This window comes from Protopterus annectens, chromosome 12.part0, assembly GCF_019279795.1.
Source record: "Protopterus annectens isolate FY-2018-M chromosome 12.part0, PAN1.0, whole genome shotgun sequence".
Taxonomy (NCBI): domain Eukaryota; kingdom Metazoa; phylum Chordata; order Ceratodontiformes; family Protopteridae; genus Protopterus; species Protopterus annectens.
The window spans coordinates 331,929,628-331,955,103 of NC_056746.1; the positions used below are offsets into that span (position 1 = coordinate 331,929,628).

Sequence of the window (25,476 nt, forward strand, 5' to 3'; positions counted from 1 at the left end):
ATTTAGACTTCTGGCATTGAGCAGCATTACCCTCAGTTTCTTCCCATTTTTGTTTTCTAGGGTGGTAGGTTTAGAATTTGAGCCTTGCCTAAAAAGGCACTATGGGGTGGCAAGAGCCTTAGACAATATCCGAATCCCAGGGTGACAGGTGCAAGCCGTCCCTCAAGCAGCGTGGCTTGTCAAGCAAGTCATCCCAGGCAGACAGACACTGGATCCCCTTTGAATGACACCAGACATTAAGCCAATTGTTAAAGCTGATCATCTTGTCTCTATATTGTGGCATCATTCTTGGTGAAGGAAGGATACTGCTCAGGGTTAGGGTCATACATGCCTGGGCTACATAATCAGAGAGCTCCTCTATGTCTCTTTTCATGTAGTCCAGGGAGGCACGTCTCAGGTCGTTCACACCAGCATGGACAATGACTGTGTCATATTTGTACTTGCCATGGAGTGACCCGAGTGCTTGTGTTATGTGGCGGATTCTAGCGCCCGATAGGCAGCTTACTGTGACCCTCTCCTTGTTCAGCCTGGTGAGTGGGACGCCAGTGTGTCTGACTATGGAGTCACCTATGACAAGTATGTTTGGTGTTGTATTTGGCCTTAAGGGCTGTGACTGCTTTGCACACTGCTTTTGTGGTTTATGTGTTGCTTGTGGGGTGTCTTGAGGTAGCAGTTGTTTGGGTGTCTGCTTTGGAGGCCTCTGCTGTTTAGGTAAATTTTACTCAGAGCCTCCGAGTATGTCTTTGTGTGTTTATGTGTTTGATTCAGTGGAGTGGTAGCATTATGTGAGGCTGGTTTTGTGGTGTGTGTAGTTGCCTTCTCCTCCTGTCTGGTCTTGCCAGTCCTGAGTTGAGAGAGCTCAGCCTCCAGTTTGGCTAAATAGCTGCATCTCGCAAGTATTTGTGTTATGTGGGAGGAGGAGAGGGTTGTCTGTGTACATGAGGCAGTTATAACATTGCCTCAAGATTCCCAGATTCACCAGCTGGACCGAGACGAGATTGACAACTGACCTTTGGACATGCTAGAATAATATTGGGAAATCCTTAATTGAAAACAAGGGCCAGTGGGGAGTGAGGGTGTAGTGCTTTTAATTTTTAGTGCTGACTTATATAATTGCTTTAGTGAGCAAGTGCCAGGTAACTTGAGTGCAATGTGTTACAAGTAACTAAATGCAAAACGACAAACAGTAACTTTCTTTCAAGTCAAACAAGCATATTAGTTCAGTAAGCAATGCTCATATCACTAGTGATCCACAGAAGCTGAGAAGTTGCGTATTAGGTGGAATTAGCTTCCAGGAAATAACAAGCAAACAAACAACAAGCATATAAACAAAGCTAGATTCAGTAGGCCTGGATCTAGTCTATGCTAGAGCAAACAAGGTGAACCAATTTCAGTAAGATACAGTTCAAATATTCAGGCACTAAAAACCTTTAACCAGAAAATTCCCAGCTCAGAAGGGCAGAGTCCAGCCTCTTCTCCCACAAGAGTGCAGACCACGAACCTTCTTAATGTAAAATAACTGGCCTGAAGCCCAAGTGCCTAAACCAGAACTAATACACTTGGACACTGGGCTCTCAATCAGCAGTTCCCAACTTAGAAGGATGAAAGCTACCTGTCCTGCCACCACAGTGCTTGCCACAAACCTTCCTAATGTAAAACAACTGTTCTGAAGCCCAAGTGCTTAATCCAAAAGACTTGAATGATAGCTACACTTTAATCAAGTTACAACCAAGCAGTAATAAATACCATTGAATACTTTAGAGAATGTCTGGATTAGTGCTCAAGTTACACAAACAAAGCTAGATCCAGCAGGCCCGAATCCAGTCTATGCCACAGCAAACAAGGCGCACCAACTTCAGTAAGGAACAGTTCAGATATGCATGCACTATAAGCCTTTAACCAGAAATTCCCAGCTCAGAAGGGCAGAGTCCAGCCTCTCCTCCCACAAGAGTGCAGACCACGAACCCTCTTAATGTAAAATAACTGGCTTGAAAGCCCAAGTGCTTAAACCAGAATTAATACACTTTTAGAATAACAGACACTGAGCCCTCAATCAGCAGTTCTCAACCTAGAAGGATGTAAGCTACCTGTTCTGCCACAACAGTGCAGACCACAAACCCTCTCAGTGCAAAACAACTAACTGGTCCGAAGCCCAAGTGTTTAAACCAAAATAACTGAAGAGCAGAATAACTTCAGATAAAAATTCCTTCAACACTCCTTCATACACAGTTTAAATCAATTTAAATACTGTATTTTTAAAAAAAAGTGCAGAAAAAGGTACTTAAATTCTCTTATACGTCCAGTTGAATATAACCAAGTTTTTAGCTGGCCAAGCTGAAGTTTTAAAGCAGAAATTATTTCACATGCACCAGTTTAAATATGCAAGGACAGGAAATCAAAGAATGTGGCTACCCCCACACCTGTAATTACTAGCAAATAACAAAATTCAGCCAACACTAGCTTTAGTTCAAGTTACTGAAGAGCAGAATAACTTCAGATAAAAATTCCTTCAACACTCCTTCATACACAGTTTAAATCAATTTAAATACTGTATTTTTTAATAAAAAAGTGCAGAAAAGGTACTTAAATTCTCTTATACGTCCAGTTGAATATAACCAAGTTTTTAGCTGGCCAAGCTGAAGTTTTAAAGCAGGAATTATTTCACATGCACCAGTTTAAATATGCAAGGACAGGAAATCAAAGAATGTGGCTACCCCCACACCTGTAATTACTAGCAAATAACAAAATTCAGCCAACACTAGCTTTAGTTCAAGTTACTGAAGAGCAGAATAACTTCAGATAAAAATTCCTTCAACACTCCTTCATACACAGTTTAAATCAATTTAAATACTGTATTTTTAAAAAAAGTGCAGAAAAAGGTACTTAAATTCTCTTGTACGTCCAGTTGAATATAACCAAGTTTTTAGCTGGCCAAGCTGAAGTTTTAAAGCAGGAATTATTTCACATGCACCAGTTTAAATATGCAAGGACAGGAAATCAAAGAATGTGGCTACCCCCACATCTGTAATTACTAGCAAATAACAAAATTCAGCCAACACTAGCTTTAGTTCAAGTTACTGAAGAGCAGAATAACTTCAGATAAAAATTCCTTCAACACTCCTTCATACACAGTTTAAATCAATTTAAATACTGTATTTTTTAAAAAAAAAGTGCAGAAAAAGGTACTTAAATTCTCTTATACGTCCAGTTGAATATAACCAAGTTTTTAGCTGGCCAAGCTGAAGTTTCCAGAGAATTTGCATTGACAGTCTAAGAACCTCTGAGTCTGAGTGTTAGTGGTCATCCCCAGTCAGTGGTAGGATAGTTAAAAATCACCCATGAGTTAGGTATTGAATTGCATGGTTAGTGACTCCAGTAGGTCCAGGTACGCAGTATGTTTTTCTAGGTTCATGGTAAGGGACTTATAGCTAGCAGTGATGTGGTAGAGGATTTTACCTATGGTTAGTTGGACATGGAGTAGCTTGAGAGAGTTGTACTGTTTGACCAGTCTTGAAGTGTGTTTATCATTTATGAAGATGGATACACTTCTCCTTTGGTTCTTTCTTGCTCAGTTGGTGGTCTGAATGTGTGAAAGGTGTGGTGTAGCTTTGCACTGCTTTGATGCTTTCCAAGGCTTTGAACCCTGTCTCGGTGACTGCACAGGCATCAGCATTTTCCAAGGTGAGGAGTTATTCTAGGTAGTGCAGTGTCTTGTTTAGAATTCTAGTGTTGAGCAGTAGTACCTTGCAGTTATCAAGAGAAGATTTTGTTACGTTGGGAGGTTGGTTACTTTGACACTGCGTAAAAAAGGCACTGTAGGAGTGGCTAAAGCCTTTGCCAATATTTGAAAGCCTTGATGAGACTGGTGAAGACCATCTCTGGCAAAACAGTATGGCCTGTTGATCATGTCCAGACAGGCTGACTAATATTGAATCCCCTTATAATGACACCAAAAGTTAAGCCAGTTGTTAGTCATTTTTTTGTTTGTGTTGTGGCATCATCCTTAGTGAAGCTAGAATGCTACTCAAGGCTAGGCTCATACCTGCCTGTGCACACAATCTGAGAGCTCAGTCATGTCTCTCTTCATAGAGGCAGCTGTATCCACCAGGAAGAAGTACAGAACTAACTAAAAAAAAAGCCACTCTGGTGGAATCACAAAATCAGTAGGCTGGGTAAGAGTAGGAATAAAATCATGGCAAAAATTAGGAGGTTCAGCACCTATCAGGATAAAAGCACTCTCGTCAAATTAAACAAACAACTCAGAGGGCAAATAAAATCTACCAAAACCACATACGAGGTAAATTTGGCCTCCCAGGCCAAGGACAACTGCTGGGCATTCTTTAGGTTTGTCTACAACCTCAAAGACAATACACAATTGTGTGCAGAGCTCATTGTAAGTGGAGCCACCTGTGCTGATCCAGAAGATGTAGTAAACCTCCTGACTGATGAATTCAGCTCTAACTTTACCCCCCTCTCCCCCCACAAGCTGCCTTCAGGAAATACCATCAAGTATAACTCCCCCTGCAGTCAGTATGGAACATGTCCTTAATGCTCTTTCAAAGGCTAAGAGCACTGCATCAATTTGCCCAGACAATATCCCTGGATGCCTTCTAAATAGCATGAAACATGATCTGTCAGGGCCTCTGGAATTACTATTTAACTGTAGCCCCCAAACAGGCTTCGTGCTTCATGAATGGAGAACAGTAACAGTTATCCCTCTGCACAAAGGTGGGCCATCTACAGACCCTGGAAACTACAGACCCACAAGTTCATAGGTAGGTACTAAGCTATCTGCCCGAGGGCATTTATAAGCCTAGCCAGAGTCTGTCAGCTTTCGCCACCCCATTGATTAACTGATCCTCTGTCAAGCAGAGCAAATGAAGTGATCCCAGGGGGTGTATTTTGTGTTACCCATTCACTCGTCAAGGTTTTCTTGAAGAGTGTTAGTGAGGGGCTCTGCCTGATGTAATTTGGAATTTTGTTCCAAAGCATGGGGAGTCTCTGTGACAGGAATCTATCCCTCCAGCATGTTCTATTTATTGTTGTGGCGAGGTTTAGCTCACTAGAGCGCGTGGCTCTCAGTGACTTGGATTTCATTGGGTGGAGCATGTCCATCAATTTTGAGTTGGACATGGCTTTGTAAGTCGGGCAGAGATAACCTCTGAGTAAGCAGTATGCTACTGAGTACAGCAGGATTTTTTTCATTCGGGCTGCATAGGACATGTGTTTGAGACCTGTAATCCTCTTGGTGAGGTACTTTTGTGGCCTTTCCAGCTGTTGGAAGTGTCTTGTGAGGTACATCTCAAATGGGGCATTGCACTCTATGATGGGTCTGAGTGACGAGTAGAGGGGCACTGTAACCTCTTTATTTCTAGATTTGAACCCTTTAGTAATTAGATGGACCACATAGAAGTATATTTCCTAACTACTTTGGCAATATGATTGTCAAAGGAGAGATTACTATCTACCTGGGTCCCCAGATCTCTTATTACCTCTTCTGTATTAAGGGGGCTGCCACCTATATGGTAATTTGTGGGTGTTTTGTTTTTCCCAAACGGGATGACTATGCATTTTTTGGCATTTAGCTTGAGGCCAAGACTTTGACACCAGGTGTCCGTCTCCGTAAGGCCCTTTTGGAGGATGTCCGTGTCAGCCGGAGAGTCACTTATGGCTCAGTTTGCAGTCATCGGCGAACTTGGTTAGCCATAGTCCTCCTGTGTTTGCCTGTACTTCTGAGAAGTGTATGCTGAACAGTAGGGGTCCCAGGACCGAGCCTTGCAGGACACCACTTGTGACTGGTTTAGAGTCTGAGCTGGAGCCCGCTGTTCTTACCGTGTGAGCTCTGTCTGTAAGCCAGTTGGCAACCCATCTCGTGATATAGGGGTTTATGTTCAGGCTGGTGAGTTTTTCTGTAATACCTGAGTGGGGAATGGTGTCGAAAGATTTGGCGAGGTCAAGGTAGGTTGTGTGAACCACCTTTCCCTCGTCTATGGCCTTGGTGACTGTCTCGAAGAAGTCCACCAGGTTTAGTAGACATGATCTGCCCTTAACAAAGCCAATCTGGGTTGGGTCAAATGTTTGAAGGTTCCCAATGTCTTTGTTAATGAGTTCCATGATGATGCGCTCCATAGCCTTGCAGACCAGGCTAGTCAGGCTTATGGGGCTATAGTTACCAGGGTCAGTTGTGGCCCCTTCTTTGTGGAAAAGAATAACCGTTGCTGTGCACCATTCTATGGGCGCATAGCCTGTGGAGAGGCTGAGATTGAACAGTGTGTTTAGGTGGAGGGTTAGTTCGTTCTGTAGTTTGTGCAAGACGCAGCCTGGGACACCATCTGGTCCCATTGACGCTGTGTTTTTGGCTTTTGGAAGGGCTGTTTTCTTCTGTGCATCTGTGATTTTTTGGGACACTACACTTTTCTGGTATTGTTGAGGGGCTCTTTTGGAGGTGAGAGGGGGGGTGAAGTTTGCACTGAATCTATCTGCCAGGATGTTGGCAATATCAGTAGGTTCAGTATATTTTGTGCTGTTTTGCACTAGTTCAGTGCATATCTGCGAGTTGCCACTTTGATTCTTAACATAGCTAAAGAAGGCTTTGTGGTTATCTTTTGAATCCTTGACTATTTTTCTTTCGAAGTTTGCCTTGGATGATTTCATGAGGGAACTTAGTTTATTACTGATACTGATCAGGGATTTGCTTTTTCTTTTTCCTTCTTGGGATTTGCTTTTTCTCTGAACTAGTTTCCCCCATCTATTATATAGCCTGTTTTTTACAGGGGTCCACCAAACTGGTTCCCTCTCTTAGAGGAGTGAGTCTTGGTTTTGCTAGGGATGGCACGATCCATGCATCCTTGCAGGTGCTCATAGAGTGCATTTGTAAAGGTTTCTGTATCTTGAGCAGCGTTATCCTTTAGCGTAGGGGCTGTGAAACTTACCACCTCTGTCTTAAGTAAGGTGAAGTTTGCTTTAGAAAAGTGTTTTTGCTGTGGTTTCCTTGGTTGGGGGTGGTGGGGTGTGGACAATCCAGAGTAATTAGTTTATTGTCTGATCTAACCAGTGACGGGTTGACCTCCGGTGTGGAACACCTGTCGCCCATGTTGGTAATTACCAGGTCCCATATGTTTTCACCTCTGGTATGGGAGTTTACCAACTGATCCAGAGCGTTTGAGTTGATGAATTCCAGGAAGCGCTAGGCCTGGGAGTTTGTACTCTAGTAGTTTTCCCAGTGAATGGTAGGGTAATTGAAATCGCCCAATATCAGGGTGTTTGGTAGGATCTTCATGTTTTCTAGTGTCTCCAGAAAGATGGAGTGGTGGTCCTGGGTTATGGAGGGTGATCTGTAGCAGGCCACAACTTGCATTGCAGATTTGCCTGATGTTAGTTGCACATGGATGATCTCAAAGGTTTCATGCTGCGCCACTAACCTGGAAGTGTAGGTATCCTTGATGAATATGGATACACCCCCTCCTTTTGTGTTTCGGTCCATGTTCTGTGGCCAAAATGTGTGGTATGAGTTGTAGCCCAGTAGTGCTGGGGTGCTCTCTGGAGCCTTGAACCAGGTTTTATTTACTGCACAGATGTCAACGTTCTCCATACTGAGGAGTGCTTCGAGCAAGTGCATTATGAGATTTAAATTCCTGGCGTTGAGTAGCATAACCCTACTATGGGGGCAGCAAGAGCCTTGGCCAGTATTCGAAAGCCTAGGGGAGACAGGTGCAAGCCATCTCTTGTGAAGCAACGCGGCTTGTCGAACATGTCGTCCCAGGCTGACAGACACTGGATCCCCTTTGAATGACACCAGAAACTTAGCCAATTGTTGAAATTTATCATTTTTTCTTTATACTGAGGTATCATTCTTGGTGAGGGCAGGATGCTACTCAGGGTCAGGGTCTCGCTAGTCTTGCATGTAAAGCCATGGAAAGAATCCTCATGGAAATGATCAGTCTCCAGACACTGGACCTAACCCACTTTGGTTTCATCAAGGGCAGATAGTGTCTACTCAGCCTTGTGGACTTCTTTGAAAAGGTAACCAAAGCAATGGATAAGGGTAAAATGGTTCACACCGCCTACCTTGACCTGGCCAAGGCATTTGACACAATACCCCACTTAAGGATAGTTGATAAACTCCTTAGGTTAGGTACAAACTCGTATGTCACCCAGTGGATATTCAACTGGCTAGCAGACAGGACCCAGGAAGTTAGAATTGGGGAGTCCACCACTACAAAGAGGCTAGTCACAAGTGGAGTCCCTCAGGGATTAGTTCTTGGACCGCTCCTTTTTGGCATTTACTTCTCTAAAGTCAAGGCCAATGACAGTGGTCTCTGGCTGACTAAATTTGCAGATGATTGCAAAAAGAGCTGTCATTGAATCCCACACTGATACAAATGTTCTTCAGAAGGGCCTGACACAGGCAAACTGCTGGTGTCAGAGCCATGCATAATAGTATCCTTCGGGAAGTCATCCACTCCTGGTAACTATCATATTGATAACACATCCCTTGGAGTTGAGCCAGTAGTCAGGGACTTGGGGGGACAGAGATAGTAATCTAGCCTTTGACCATCATGTGTCTGCAGCAGTAAGGAAATTGTTGTGTTGCGCAACTTGTAAACAAAGTTATGGCATCTAAGTCCAAGGAAGTCATTGTTCCACTATATTCGGCATTCATCAGACCTATCATTGAGTACAATGCCCTCTTTGATATGTACCTAATCAGGCATGTCCAACAATTGGAATGCCCACAGAGGTTCCTCACTATAAGAATACAGGACTTAAGTAAAATGTCATATGCAGACCGCCTCAAGGCCCTATCCCTGTATTCAGTCTCCTACAGGCTTTTGAGGGGAGACCTATGCCTGGCATGCAGGGCATTGTCAGACCCCACTCTGGTGGATCTCCTGCATATCCATAAAACAGCATCAGAATTACCTTTCTAAAGACTTGAACCTTGCCTGTGATAGAAGTAGGACCTGCTGGAGAGACAGATACATATCCCAGAGACTACCCCGTCTCTGGAACAGGCTCCCCATCTATGTGAAGCAGAGTTCCTCCCTAACCCAATTCAAGTGCAACTTGGACAGTTGGATGGGGAACAGGAAATTCATCCCTGGTTTGGCACCTCTCTCTCTAATGGACACAGGCAACCTGTAAATGGTTCATTTCCCAGGCCCCTGTTTGTAAATGTTTAATCTCCCAAGCCCCTGCTTATACTTATCAAGGGTATCTGAACTTGTCAGAGATTTGGGATCCATAGCTAGGCTTAAAATGGCCCTTCTGGTCATTAGCCTAGTAAACTCCTATGAATCTATGTAGTCCAGGGAGGTACATCTCCAGTCATTCACACTCCCATGGCCTGTAACAGTCATACTGGTACTTGTAGCTGAGTGACTTCAGTGCTTGTGCGATGTGATGGATGCTGGCACCCGACAGGCAGCTAACTGTAACCTCCTCCTTAGCCAGCCTGGTGAGTGGGACATCCATGTGGCTCTCTATGGAGTCTCCTATGACCAGTATGTTAGGTTTTGTGGTGTTTCGCCATATGAGCTTGTTTGTTGTGACACTGATGTGAGTGTTAGTATGTGTTGTGGCTATTTGCTTTGTTGTGTTTGTGGTTTCTGAAGGAGGCATTTGGGAGGCCTCTGACATTTTGGTAAGTTACTAGTGACTGTCTCTGCATATGTGGGTTTATGCATCAAATCCTTATTTAGTGTTGGAAGTGGTGTGTGCACGTGCATGAGTGTGTTCGCATGCGTGCTGACAACCTGTTCGGCATTAGATTTGTCAGTATGTGTGTCTTGCCTCCATTTTCGTAGTATAACAACATGTCTCACATATTGTATTTGTGTTTTTGTTTCAGGATTAAGCAGTTGTCAGTTTGCATGAGACAATTGCTAGACTTCCTCAGGATCCCCATGTCCATTGGGCTGGCTACAGAGTTGGTAGGAAACTGTCCATCCATGATATCTGGTTCTTATTGTGGGTTTTATCAGGGAAAGGACTTGGTTAATTTGCCTGGACTGTGCTGATGTCACAGAGACTGAGTGGGAACTATACTTTGTGTACTCTAAGGTTAACCATCAGAGCAGTGCTGTTCAGCGCCCAACTTAAATGCTCCTAGAGCAGCAGGGGGCTTTGGTATGGCTTCAGTGATGGATTTTCTCAGGAAATTTTGTCTTTAAGTTGTCTGCTTCTCTACAGGGCACTTCCAACTACTGGTGTGTGGTGAGCAGCTTCTTTCAAATGCAAGGCTTCTATACAGTCAAAAAAAAGGAGCAGGTTTTAAGCTAACTACCAATCGGGAAAGCACAATAAGTCTTCCACCAACGATCCCCAACTCATATAGGTTTAGGTCAGCACACATCTGCCACCAGAGTGCTGAAAAAACCTTAATGTAAAATGGCTGGTTTGGAGCCCAAGTGTAAGAAGACCACACATTCCAGGAACAACAGCCCTGGCTATCTGAATGTAATAAGTACTTAAAGCAGAAGTAGAACATTCAGCAAATATCACAGGAAGCAAAATTAAATCACAATTAAGAGAATCGCAAAATAATAATTTCTTTTTTTTTAGCAGAGGATTGCCTTAGCTATAAGCAGATTGACCAGAACTTTCTGGCAGAGTCGCCAAATGAGTTGCTCTGAGCAATTAAGCCCAAACCCACGCAAAAGAGAGGTTTGTATATAGGCAAAAAGGGTCAAGTTTTAAGCTAATTCTCTAAGCTAACCATCTTAGACCACAGCAGCTATATTGATACTCAGTCTTTCCAGCTGGGCTGCAGTCATCGTTTTTAGTTGTCCACTGGCTCCCCTCCTTAAGTTTATTTCTCGTTTACCTCAGACACTTGTGAAATCACTTTAATTTCTGAGCCAGTGCCCCCCCCCCCCCCCTCCAACTGCCATCCAGCATTTGGGCATAATTTTTCTTATGGTTCTGATCCTCTTTAGTGGAAGTGCCCAAACACATTCTGGTCAACTATTAACAAAATCCTCAAACCAGGCCATGCCATCCAACCTGTATCCACAATACCCAACAACAGAGAAAACATTGCTACTCTCTTTAATATGCACTTTATAAACTCAGTCACATCTCTGATCAGACACCATATCCCTCCCACCAGCACTTAACACCTGTGACACTGCTTCCTTCTGATTGCAACCAAGTCAATTAAAACTTAAACCCACCACCCTAGCACCCAACTGTCTCCATGCTGAATATCCACAAATGGTTGCCAAGGGTATAGCCTATCCTATTTCCTTACTCGTAAACTGCTTTATAACAGAAGCATACATCTGGACACTATGGAAAAAAAATAAGATCCTACCACTACATAAAGGAGAAAATAACACTGATTATAGTAACTACTGCCCTGTTGCTATCCTGTCCTCCTTATCTAAAATTCTTGAAAAATGCATTCAGGTCCAGCTCTTCCAAGACCTCACTAAAGTAACATCCCTCTCTCAACATGGTTTCTGCGCCCATTATAGCACTACTCCAGCCTTCCTGCATTTCACCAGTAGTGTAAATACCCATAAGAATGAAGGATTGCTAATATCTGCCCTCTCTCTAGACCTTTCCAAAGCCATAAGCACAGTCTCAAACCTCATCTTCTTACAAAAACTCTCATCTTTAGGATTTGATGAAACCTCTAAAGCACAGTTCTTGCTAATAGGTTACAGGCTATAAAATGGCACAGAGACTTCCCCTTTACTACGTCTCAACAGGAGTCCCCCAAGGGTCCATTCTTGATCCAGCTCTTTTCTGTATCTTCGTTAATAACCTCCCAGATGCCTCCATATCACAATATAATACAATAATTCAGTATGCCGATAACTCCACCCTCCTGTGTAGAGCCCAGACTTGCAGCAACCTGCAAAAAGTCATTCAAGAATCTTTTTCATCCATTGAAGCTTGGCTAATCAACTCAACTTTTTCTTAACCCCAGAAAAAGCAAACTTATTTTCTTTACCCAAGACCTCTCAGCCCAGAGACCCTTTTTTGATATTCTTTCAGAAGATACTAAAATTGAAATTGTCCCACTTACTAAGATGCTTGGGATCTACATTGACAGCTTAAAATTTGACTATCGTGTCCAACATTACCATAAAGAAAACTCACCAGAAATTGGTTTCCTTATATTGACCAAACCAAATACCCACAAAGGAGACAGGATGCACAGATTAAACCAGTTGTAGAACCCAAAAGAAAATATCCAGCACCAGGAGAAGTAATCTTTAAATGTATTTATTAGGGCAAACACAAAACATCCATAAGCAGCAAACCGGTTTCAGCTGAGTAATAGCCTTCTTCAGTGCATTAATGTAAATAGACACTTCCATATGCTTATATAAGAAAAAAATCAGAGGAATTGATTGAAATCTTCCATTAATGGTTTAAATAATTAAGCAAATTAACTTAACTCATTCAGGCCAGGACTTAATAGTGCACCTAGCCTAATAATCCATCCTGACTCTTTTTGGTTTAAAATAGAATGCCATCCTGATTTACATGTTTTATTACATTCACTTCTGTCAGTTATATTAAATGTGAACTTGGCAGTTTTGTGTTTCAAAGTATGTTTGTATAGTGCATTGGATAATCTATTATTCTTAATATCACTTAGATGTCCACTGATTCTAAATTTAAAAGGTCTGGATGTTTGCCCTACGTTGAACGCTGAGCAAAAACAGGTGGCTAAATAGATTACCCAATCGCTACTACAGTTCCCAAAACATCTAATAAAATAAACTCTAGATGTATTTTTGCTGATAAACTCTCTTGTTTTGACTATATGTTTACAAGCATGGCAATGACCACAGGCTATGCAGCCTGTCAATCTGTCGCCAAACAATGTGGTTTGTTGTTTGGTCGGCTCAGTGTAATGTTTGTAAAGTGTGAAGTATGAGTTAATGGTTCTACCTCTCTGATATTATAATGAGCAGCGAGGTGTAAGACAATTGCCTAGTTTTTCCTGGGCCAGCAAAATATCCCAATGGTTACTAATGATGTCCTTAAACCAATTCGTATTACTTCCAAAAGTGTTTACGAGCCTGATGGGTTGTGAGGTTTGTTTTTTGGAATTGGTTTGGTCCCTATATTGCAATAGCTGAGTTCTGTCCTGTTGGTTAGCAAAAATTTGTGCGTGATTCAATAATTCTGCCTGATATCCTCTGTTGAGAAATCTGTGAGTAAGATCATATTGGCAGGGTCTTTGAGATTGTTCAGAGGAACAAATCCGTTTTAATACGTAGATATTGAGATTTAGGAATGTTTCGGATGATGTGGCGTGGTTGATGACTAGAAGCATGTAATAGTGTGTTATACTGTGGAAACTTTCTATGTAGCCTGTGTCTCCAAAGTATGATCCATCTGTCTAGTAATGGTGACATCCAAAAAGGTGATGATATGTTCAGTATTGAGTGTAAATTGGATCCGCCATTTATTTTCATTGAGATATTCTACAAACTCCTTGGCATAGAGTGCATCACTCCGCCACACCATCCAACAATCATCCAGATAGCGTCTCCAAATATCTATCTGGTCAAAAATGTGTTGTGATTGTCATCATATATCAACTGTTCCTCCAAATATCCCATAAAAAGGTCAGCATAAATGGGAGCAAAGGATGCGCCCATCACCATACCTTGGACCTGCCAGTGACACCTCCCATTAAAGTAAAAAACATTTTTGGACAACACATGTTCTGTCAAACAAACTAATAATGTGTTGATACCAGGAGTGTAAAAGTCTGATCTATCCAGCCAATATTTGATGGCCTCTAATCCTGCCCAATGTGGAATGCTGGTGTGTAAGGAGGTGACATCTAATGTACATAGATACCAACTAGGTTCTAATTGTGTATTCTGGATAATGTTAAGAAATTGTGTGGTGTCTGATTCTAGAGCTAACCAGGGGTAACAAAGGCTGTAAGTATTCAGTTAAAGCTGATAAAGGTTCTGTTAAAGAACCCCTGCCAGATACTATGAGTCGTCCCAGAGGATTGGTAGAATGTTTGTGTATCTTAGGCAATAAATAAAGATACTGTGGTTGGGGATCAGAAACCAAAAATGTTTTTTACTTTAATGGGAGGTGTCATTGGCAGGTCCAAGGTATGGCGATGGGAGCATCCTTTGCTCCCATTTATGCCGACCTTTTTATGGGATATTTGGAGGAACAATTGATATATGATGACAATCGCAACATATTTTTGGACCAGATAGATAATTGGAGACGCTACCTGGACGATTGTTGGCTGGTGTGGCAGAGTGATGCACTCCATGCCAAGGAGTTTGCAGAATATCGCAATGGAAATAAATGGGGGATCCAATTTACACTCAATATTGAACATCATAATATCACCTTTTTGGATGTCTCCATTACTAGACAGATGGATCATACTTTGGAGAAACAGGTACATGGAAAGTTTCCACAGTATAACACACTATTACATGCCTCTAGTCATCACCCACGCCACATAATCCGAAACATTCCTAAATCTCAATACCTATGTATTAAATGGATTTGTTCCTCTGAACAATCTCATGGGCCCTGCCAATATGATCTTACTGAGAGATTTCTCAACAGATGACATCAGGCAGAATTATTGAATCATGCATGAATTTTTGCTGATCAACAGGACAGAACTCGGCTATTGCAATACAGGGACCAAGCCAATTCCAAAAAACAAACCTCACAACCCATCAGGCTAGTAGCCACTTTTGGAAGTAATACGAATTGGTTTAGGGACATCATTAATAACCACTGGGATATTTTTCTGGCCCAGGAAAAAAGTACAGTTTTGTACCTACCATAAATGTAGATGTTCGAGGCTCTACATTGCTGCAGTCATGACCTGTGGGTAGTCCGCTGTCCTCGGTCGGCCCGAATACCAAAGGGCTAGGCTGGCGTCGGTCATTGTCGCTTAGAGCTGACGTCAGTACGCAGTAGTACTTAAGCGCATGACCGACGCCATATCCTCAGTCTTTCTTGCCACAGATGTCAGAAGGCCTAAAAGGAAAGGCCAAAGCCAAAAATAGGAAATGCCCAACAACCCCCAGTGTGTAAGTAAAGAATATCTCCAAACGAAACCCAGCAACCCCAACCTATAGAGGGGAAGGAGGGGGGGGGGGATTGGACTGCAGCAATGTAGATCCTCGAACATCTACATTTATGGTAGGTACAAAACTGTACTATGTTCTTCGTCTCACATTGCTGCAGTCATGACCTGTGGGTAGAATCCCAAAGCAAAGGAAAAGGGAGGCTGGCAAATTACAAAGAATTAGGGGCTGCTAACATGCCCTGTAAAACTGCAGTGGCAAACCCAGCCCTAGACTTGGAATAGAGAGGGAGATGGTAATGCTTAGTGAAAGTGTGTACAGAACTCCAAGTAGCTGCTTCCAAAATATCCTTAGTAGCTACACCCCTCAAAAAAGCAGTAGAAGTGGCAGTAGCCCTAGTAGAATGAGGCCTGATCCCAGCAGGGACATCCTTCCCATGATGAGAATAACAAAAGGCAATACAATGACCAATCCATTTTGAAATAGTCTGCTTAGAAACAGCTTTCCCCTGTGAACTCAAAGCAAAAGAAACAAATAACTGTTGAGTCTGTCTGAACTCCTTAGTTCTGTTCAAGTAGTAACGTAACTGCCTATGGATATCCAAAGAATGCAATAGTTTTTCCCCTTTATTTTGGGGATCAGCATAAAAAGTAGGCAAATGAATAGACTGATTCAAGGCCACACTAGAAATCACTTTAGGCATAAAAGTAGGGTTAGTCCGCAAAAAAACTCTATCCTTATGGAATATCAAAAAAGGTTCAACTGCCATGAGAGCCTGCAATTCAGATACCCTCCTGGCAGAAGTAATGGCCAACAAAAAAGCAGTCTTCCAAGACAAAAACTTCAGTTCAGACGTAGCTGCAGGTTCAAAAGGAGGTAAAGTAAGTTTCTCCAAAACAAAATTGAGATCCCAGGAAGGAGTAGGAGCTCTACATGGGGGTCTTATATTCTTTGCCCCTCTAAGAAATTGTTTGAACAAAGGATGGGAAAATAAAGGAGGGCCACAATCATAGTGAGCAGAAATGGCTGCAGCATGAACCTTCACAGAAGAGAATGACAAACCCTTGTCCAGTAATTCAGTAAGGTACTGTAGTGCAAAACTCAAATTAGGCACTGAAACATCAAAACCCTTTGCAGTGCTCCAAAGAAAAAATCTCTTCCATTTATCAGCATAAACTTTTCTAGTGCTAGGCCGCCTAGCTTCCAAAATGACATCTAAAACCTGTTGAGGAAGCTTAGACCCCACCGGCTCCATCACAGAATACGCCAGGCTGTCAGATGGAGGGACTGCAGCTGTACATTGAGAAAATGATTGTTTGACTGGGGCAACAAATGAGGAAACTGTGGCAGAGGCCAAGGAGGCTCCTGGATTAAACTCCTCAGCAGAGGATACCAATGTTGACGTGGCCAGTCTGGTGCTATTAGGATCATGCAAGGCTTGTCCCGTCTGACTTTCAAGAGTACCTTGGGGAGAAGAGGCAGAGGAGGAAAAGCATAAACGTGAAGGTTGTTCCAACTGAAAAGATAGAGCATCCACTTTCCAAGCATCTGGGTGGAACATCTTTGTGCAAAATTTTGGAAGTTGAAAATTCAGTGGGGAAGCGAATAGATCTATGTCTGGAGTTCCCCAAGCCACAGTCAATTGTTTGAAAATCTGAGGATCCAGTTTCCACTCGTGGGGATCCACCATTTGTCTGCTCAAAATATCTGCTAGGGAGTTCTGTGCTCCTGGCAGAAACCTTGCTTGAAGATTGATTCGCAAACCCAGAGCAGTCTCCCATAAAATCATTGCTTGTCTGCAAAGAGGGTAGGAATGGGTTCCCCCCTGCTTGTTGATGTACCACATGACTGTTGTATTGTCTGTTTGTATCAACACCTGTCCTGGCTGAAGGAGTTCCTTGAATGCCATCAAAGCAAATTGAACTGCTAACATCTCCTTCATGTTGATATGCAAATGAAGTAGTTTGGGAGGCCACATGTCTTGTATCCATTTTCCATTGAAGTGTGCTCCCAAGCCAAGTCCGAGGCATCCGTCGTTAGGATCTGACTCGCCTCTGGTCGGGTCACAGAGAGTCCCTTGTTTAGGTGACATTCCTGAGCCCACCAAAGTAATTCTTTCTGGATGCAAGGTATAATCCGAATGACAGTGTCCAAACTGTGGCAGTGTTGAGCCCACACACTTTTGAGATACCATTGTAGCTTCCTCATATGCAGTTTGGCATTGAGAAGTACTAGAATGCAAGATGCCATGAACCCCAAGGCTTGGAGGACTGTCCTTGCAGTCAGCCTGGACATTACTGATAACTGCTGGAAGTAGAGAGGAAGAGTTCTTTGTTTGTCCGGGGTCAGAAATGCCATCTGAGAGGCTGTATTCAGTCTCACACCCAGAAAGCACATGTCCTGAGAGGGCACTAGACTGGACTTTATTTCGTTCACAGTATACCCTAGGCACCTTAAAACTGTCATTACATACTGGAGATGCTGTAGTAATTTGTCTTTGTTTTGAGCAAGAATCAGACAATCGTCCAAATAAGGATAAATTTGTATTCCTCCCTGTCTGAAGAAAGCAATCACCGGAGCCAGAACTTTTGTGAACACCCTGGGCGCAGTAGATAAGCCAAAGGGCAATGCAGAGAATTGATAATGTGAAGTACCAGCCCAAAATCTCAGGAATCTCCTGCAGCTGGGCTTGATAGGGATGTGAAGATAGGCCTCTTTGAGATCCAGGGTTACCATCCAATGATCTTTGCCTATCATAGGCAGAAGTTGTTGTAATGTTAACATCTTGAACTTTGGAATTTCTAGGTAGGTGTTGAGAATGGACAAATCCAGAATTGGCCTCCAAGTGTTTCCTTTCTTTGGCACTAGGAATAGACGGGAATAAAATCCTAGGCCTACTTCTGAAGGAGGGACCACCTGAATTGCCTCCATCTGCAAAAGTAAAGAAATCTGCTTCTGAGCCTCCAGCCTTTGCTGAGGGGGCACATCCGGCATGCCTTTGAAAGGAGGAAAAGTGTGAAAATAAAACTTGTAACCTCGATTTATTATATCCAACACCCATTTGTCTTGGGTGATCAAATTCCAGTTTTCTTTGAAAAGTCTAAAAGTTTCCTCCTAGAGGAGCTGCCAGTAAGGGAGGGTCTGGCAGCGGAAGATACAGGTCATTGGGTCTGCTTACGAAAGGGCTGACCCCTGCCCTCACCAGAAGACTGTACAGGAGAACTCCAAGTCCTAGGTCTGAAGGAACCCTGAGCGTGGGCCCTGCCTCTACCACGTCTAGACCTGCCCTTAGGCTGATGATCCGAAGAAGGATAAGACCATCCCCTAGCAGGCCAATTCCTACTAAACTTAGGGGGCTGCACCTGCAAAAAATCCTTGACCGTCTGCATAGACTTAGCTTTATCTTCCATCTTTTTCAAAACTGATTCCACAGGAGGACCAAAAAAAACTTCAGATTGAAGAGGAGCATCCAAAATTCGAGCCTTTACATGTTCTGACAAATTTTGATCCTTAAGCCAGGCATGTCTACGAATAACTGAACCTGTAGCAGCCACCCTAGAAGAAGCCTGAAGAGCATCAAAACCACACTGCAAAGAATGCTTGCCAACTTGATCTGATGCATGAACCAACTCCTGGAGCTCCTTACACTCTATACCCTCAGATAAAGCATCCACCTTAGATTTCAGTTGGCCTAATAAAAAGTTCTGATACTTCAGCATATGAAATTGGCAATTCAAAGCCCTCATAGCTAACGTAGAGGAGGTGTACACTTTTTTCCCCCACCTGTCTAACGCCCTAGAATCTTTATCCAAAGGGACTGGATTTTTAGCCACAGAAGCCCTAACACCCTTAGGGCCTTGAATAATGGTTTCCGGATCAGCCCTAGGACTCTTATACAAGTACTTATGTGCTTCTGGAACCCTGTAATACCTGTCTGGCTTAACAGGGGCCGGAGGCAGAGAATCCGGATTAAGGGAAGATTCAGAAAAAACATCCTGAACAACATCTAAGACTGGAGGAATAGCCAAGGGCCTATGTTGTGGCAGAAACAAAAATTCCCTAAGCCTTTTCCGAGAATCTGAAAAATCTTGACCTTCCCACTTGAAATGCTCTCTCATGGTATGTAAAGTTTCAGAAAAGGAAAAATCTTCTGGAGGAGAAGCAGGAGGACAGGAGTCCTCTGCATCCGAATCAGAATAGGAAGGAAAATCCTGAATTTCTTCAGCTGAGGAATCAGAGTAGTCCGAGGAATGATCCATTCCCTCTAAATCTGCCTCCATCCTAGGCCTTTTCTCTGGGGGGGGGGCATAGAACCCCGGATCAAAGTAATCAAGTCCTCCGCCATTTTCAACATATGTTTTTTAGGAACAGGGGTTGGAGAGCTAGAAGAATGACCAGGTCCAACAAGACCAGGTTTGGCCCTAGCATGGCCTTTAGCCACTGAAGTAGAAGGCCTAATAACCTTTTGTAAGGATGGAACTACTGAAACCTGAGAAGCACCCTCGGCCTGTCCTAACTCCTGAGAGGCCAACTCCTGTAAAAGTAAAGGTTCCCCCTGGGATTCAGCCGAACCCTCGGCAGGATCCACAGATTCAACCGGAGGCTCCGAAGAACCGGCGTCCGCAACGGATGACTCATCCGGTTTAGATCTCAAAAGATTTATCCTTACGCTTCTTAGCGGTAGCGGGTGTCTGAGGATCCGACGGCATGTTATAGTTACACCGCTTACCGAAAACAAGCCTGGCACAGTCTAACCTTCGCTTAATGGTGCGCTTATTAAATCTAGCACAAAAGCGACACCGACACGCCGTGCTCAGGCCCTAAGCAAGGAATACAGAGAATGATAATCCCTATGAGGTATCTGTTTCCCACAAGAAATGCAATTATTAACTTTTTCTGACATCCGGATAACTGAGGCAAGAAAAAACAAAAATTTCCCCAACGGGGTACTTAGCCCAACTTGGTCTTCGGTCTGAAACTCGGTAAATGAAAATTTCAGAACGCCGAACGGCAGTCGCAAACACTGCTTCTGCTTCGGACCACGCGGCAAGAAAGACTGAGGATATGGCGTCGGTCATGCGCTTAAGTACTACTGCGTACTGACGTCAGCTCTAAGCGACAATGACCGACGCCAGCCTAGCCCTTTGGTATTCGGGCCGACCGAGGACAGCGGACTACCCACAGGTAATGACTGCAGCAATGTGAGACGAAGAACATCTAGGAAATTGTCTTACACCTCGCTGCTCATTATATTGGAGAGGTAGAACCATTAACTCATACTTCACACATTACAAACATTACACTGAGCCGACCAAACAACAAACCACATTGTTTGGCGACAGATTGACAGGCTGCATAGCCAGTGGTCATTGCCATGCTTGTAAACATATAGTCAAAACAAAAGAGTTTACCAGCAAAAATACATCTAGAGTTTGATATTAGATGTTTTGGGAACTGTAGTAGCGATTGGGTAATCTATTTAGCCACCTGTTTTTGCTCTGCATTCTACGTAGGGCAAACATCCAGACCTTTTAGATTTAGAATCAGTGGACATCTAAGTGATATTAAGAGTAATAGATTATCCGATGCACTATACAAGCATACTTTGAAACACAAAACTGTCAAGTTCACATTTAATAAAATTGACAGAATTGAATGTAATAAGACATGTAAATCAGGATGGCATTCTATTTTAAACCAAAAAGAGTCAGGATGGATTATTATGCTAGGTGCACTATTAAGTCCTGGCCTGAATGAGTTAAGTTAATTTGCTTAATTATTTAAACCATTAATGGAAGATTGCAATCAATTACTCTGATTTTTTTTTCTTATATAAGCACGTGGAAGTGTCTATTTACGTTAATGTACTGAAGAAGGCTATTACTCAGCCGAAACCGGTTTGCTGCTTATGGATTTTCCTTATATTTGTTTTTTCCTTATATTGAATCAAACATTTCTTTACCAACCAAAGCAGAAAAGACTTGACCTCTAGCCTGCTACTCCAAACACTTCTCTACACTGCCCGTTTTCAACAATTTACAAGGCTTTCAGCTGTTGAACCAGTGCTATCATAACATAGCAAAGTTTGCACAAAATCACCCACAAAAATCCCACCACTGCCTAGTACTCAATGAACTAAACTGCCTTTGTACTGATTTTTGTTTTGTTTGATACTGATTTTATTGATTTTTTTGTTGTTTGATATATTTGTACATGGAGCTCTTCTCCCTGGGCTCCATTGAAAAAGGGGTCTTTTTGGCCCAATGGACTCTCCCGGTTAACAAACTGCAAATAAATAAAAATAAAAATTACCCCACTTCCTACTTGCGACTATGCATAACCTCCTCAATAAATCAAATTGTCCATCTCTGTAAACTCTAATCCAGCCTTACAAGCCGAATAGACCCCTTGACTCAACCCAGATGCTGCTCCTCCATGTCAGTAAGTCCAATGGTCAGGTGGTGACTATCTGTTCTCAAATGGTCACCAAAGCATGGAACATCATACCTTTGTCTAAAAATAGACATTTTAAACAGAAACTGAAGTCAAATCTGCAGAACTTCTGCCTGTGTCCCTGCATTCACCCTGGATAAGTACCCCTAGACTAAACCGTAATTCCGCACGTCTTCCTAACCTTTAACTACTTCCTTCTCATCTCTTATTCACAACTCTTCTGTATACTCTCACCCACTCACCATAATTGGTTACTACCTTAATCCGACTTTCAACTCGCTTGATCTTTCATTCACCTGTAGAATCTTCCTTTCCTCTCCATCTCCTTCTACTTCATACTTTGTCACTTTGTCTTTCTTCTTCAGTCCGTCTTTAGTTTACTACACCAGCTGCTAACTAGCAAATAATAAGTAATGCATAAAATGATGATGCTTTTATGCAACTTTGTCTATTGTATGTCTTTATTATGAAACTGCTTATTGAAGTATACAGTGATACCAGTCCACTGAAATTTGTCTGTATATTGAATTATGCTCATTTCCCCTTGCTCAAACAGTGATCTGTACGTGTGCCGTATTGCACAATCTGCAATGACTCCATTACTGTGCAGACTTTTCAAAGTACTTTTAAATGACTTTTTTATACAATGTATAAAATTTTAAGTATTTCTTTATTCACTAGACTATGTAGATACTTGTAAAATGATGTTTTTTTCCTACACTGTGTATAATCTTTAATATGTGTCATTTGGAGCTAATTTCTCCAGGGCCACTACTGAAAAGAGGACTCAGTGCCCAGTTGCACTTTTCTGGTCAGCAATGCAATAAATACATGTTTCAGAATCTGCTAAGGGGGGAAAAGCTGGGCTTCTAATACCCCTGGCATGGAGGGAACTCGCCTACCTCATCTAAAAGGCAGCAAACCAATTAAAAAAAAAGTTTGCATAGACTAATTTCCTTGGTCAGGCACAAACTTGTGCCAGTTCCTCTACAGCTTAGCAAATGCTTCCTGTTCCACAACCTCCAATGAAGTTATCTGTGCAGCCCAGACCTCCACACTCTTATTCCCTCAGTCATATTCTAGCCAAGGACAGTCATAATAAGGTCCATGTAGATAAAATGACAAAAGGTGCTAAGTGCAACAAAGACGTGGTTCATTCTAACAGGGACTGTTGCACAGAGTATCAAAAGTTATAATCGGGCCTAACAGAAGCAGACTTAATTCTAATAATAGGGAAGGGATAAGAGAAGAAATAGTGGCACAGTGTAAGGTCAGACAGATAAGAAAACAATAGAAATGAAGTCATTGTTTCAAAATGTCTGGGACCAAACTCCTCACTGCCTCCTTTTCCTCATCATGTACCTGTGGCACCCAACAATCTTACCCCCACTGACAGCAGTACTTGCAGTAACTGTGACTTGTCTCTTCTGTCCCCTCTCTGGCTGCCAAGGTAAATGATTCTGATATGATTAAGGATGTAAAAAAATATGCCTGGTAAAGCTAACAGAAAACTGTCTCCAAGAGTGACCCTCACTGGAAGTTCTTACTGCCTTAGTGTTGGTACTGATTGCAGTGAGGGAAAGGAAAACTTGCCTTATAATGTATCCAGCCAATTCATTCTGCAGATGAATTGGCTTTGTACTTTTTTCTGTTTTCTTAATGTTGTACAATACTTTTAATGCCTACTCTTTAAATTATTCATTTATTTGTTGTAATAAATTGTATTTTTGTGCAAACACGTCCTGATGCATGCTAGCTGTTTTAAATCTTAGCTTGACTTGAACCTAGAGTAATAGGTTTGGAAAGGGGATAAGTGAGTCGTCTTATTTTCGCCTATGGATAAATGCATAGCTGATAATAGAAAATATTGTATTCCTACATGTTTGTTCTGAGATTACTGAAGTGTGACCCAAGTGACCAGGGATAGATTAGCAAGCCTGGCACTCAAGGACACAGGCAAGGAGGGGTGAAGAGACAAGAGCGCACACGCCTTTTCTGGGGTGGGGAGGATTAAGAGCACTTAGGGGTGCACACAGCAATGTGATTTCCCTGGTGGAGATGGGAGAAAGCAATGTTAAGTGCTTGGGAGTGGTTGGGCTTTGTTAAAGGAATGTCCCTTGTCGAAGCTAGTGTACATACTCTTATCATTGCACATCCCTTTCCTGGCACTTCTCTAGGTGCATGCAATAAAGTAGGCCTAAAATAGAAAAGTGTTTGAATATTTTGTTTAATTCTTTGTGGTATGTAGTTTTAAGTTGCTAAATTGTAAATCTGTTACTCTAATGTGTCTTTGGCCTGTGCCATGTCTGAAAAGGGAATTGGGAATAGTCTTAACTACTCATTTAAACTGAATGAGTAAATGTTGAGTATTTTAATGTTTTTTTATGAACTATGTAACATTGTATTACATATTAAAATATGCTGCAGAATATTCGTCTTAAAAAGGGTATACTGAACAAAAGAGTTTTAGTATTGTATTATAGTTAAGTTATGATCATTCTGCCTAGCACTTAGTGTTGAAAAAGGCAAGCAGGATTTTGCTGTCTGCTTTACTAAGAAGTATAAGTAACCTAGTTTCTGTGCTATTACTATTTTTTTTGTTACAAAGTGGCTGACTTGTTTAGATGCATGTTTGTAGTAAAACTGTATGTCATAGGTAAAAAAAGAATCTCATTCACATTAGTAATGCTTTGTTTTAGATTATAGTGTAATTATATGTTATATTTTGTTTTAATGTTTTTTTTATTTCTCCCACATAACAGGGTTCAGGAGCAAGACAAGAAACTTCAGGCCCTTTGGGTGACCTGTAACAAGATGCCAAAGATAAACTATGACAACTTCAGGTATTCAAAAAAAAAACAACTGAAATTGATTTACCTTGTAACTCTTAGAAAGAGCTTGCACAGTATTCACTGTGCATAAAAGTAAAATTATTTACTTTCACAAGATGAACTGAAGCACTGAATTTTATATGAGTAACTGATGCTGAAAATTAGTATATACCTTGAAATTTTGCTAACTTTTCTTTTATCGTTTCTTTGTTGCATTCAGTCTTCCAAATTAAGAAACATAACTACTGAACTCATATTTTATTTCTGCTGTGTATAGTGCTTTAAAAATGCATCTATTTGCCCAGCCTAGGTTGGCTGGGATAGTTCTGTTGAGCGAAAGCTTGGATGTAAAACCATTCAACTTGCCAGAACATAACTAAGGATTGGTATTACACCACATACAGGTTCACTGACATGAGACCACTTGGAAGTGAATAAAATAAGACTGGACATCCTGTGCATCTAGGAGACAAGTGGATACACAGTGCACCAAAGCGATTTGGCCTGGTACGTTAAGTCTGCTAGTCAGATGAGAACAGACTAGAAATGGTGTGGGAAGTGTGGAGAAGGGAGAGTTTTTCTGAAAACAGTGAAGGAATGTCATCAAAATTAATATTGGACTCATGGCAATCAGACTCCAATGTAAAGTGTTCGTAATGTCAGTCTCTGCCCCACAGCAGGATTGTGATGGAAGGAGTGTATTCAGACAGATGTTAGATAAAGCCGTGCATAGCTAGTGTTGATAATGGGGGACCTGAATGCTCATATGAGGGCAGACAGAGCAGGATGTGATGGCTGCCTGGATGTGCATGGGTGAAGCAACAGGAATAAAGGAGAAGAGGTCATTCTAGAGGTCTGTCTCTGACAAATGGCTTGATGGAGGCTGACACATTTAGCAAGAGAGGTGGTCACAGTATCGCATACAAGAGCAGCCAACATGCAACTGCAGTACACTTCCTCCTGCTAAGGAATGAGATTTGGGTTGAATAAGAGATTGTAAAGTCACCCCCAGTGAAACATTTGGTCCAACAGCATAAGCCACTTGTGGCCACAGTTAGCTGTAAGGTCAAGAGAGGCTAGGCTGAGGTCTTGGAAGTTGACTGGAGCAAAAGCACAAGATTTGAATGACCTATTCTGGTCTGCAG

General features: G+C 42.2%; 1 protein-coding gene across 3 annotated transcripts in view; it reads left to right on the plus strand.

Annotated features, from left to right (window-relative positions):
* ARHGAP17 (Rho GTPase activating protein 17) overlaps positions 1-25,476 on the plus strand; it is a 1,246,301-nt gene that overhangs the window by 789,211 nt on the left and 431,614 nt on the right. For all 3 annotated transcript variants that reach the window (XM_044089406.1, XM_044089407.1, XM_044089408.1), the window contains exon 13: positions 24,263-24,343. In XM_044089406.1, coding sequence (XP_043945341.1) covers positions 24,263-24,343 — 81 coding nt within the window. The remainder of the gene's footprint in view (positions 1-24,262; positions 24,344-25,476) is intronic.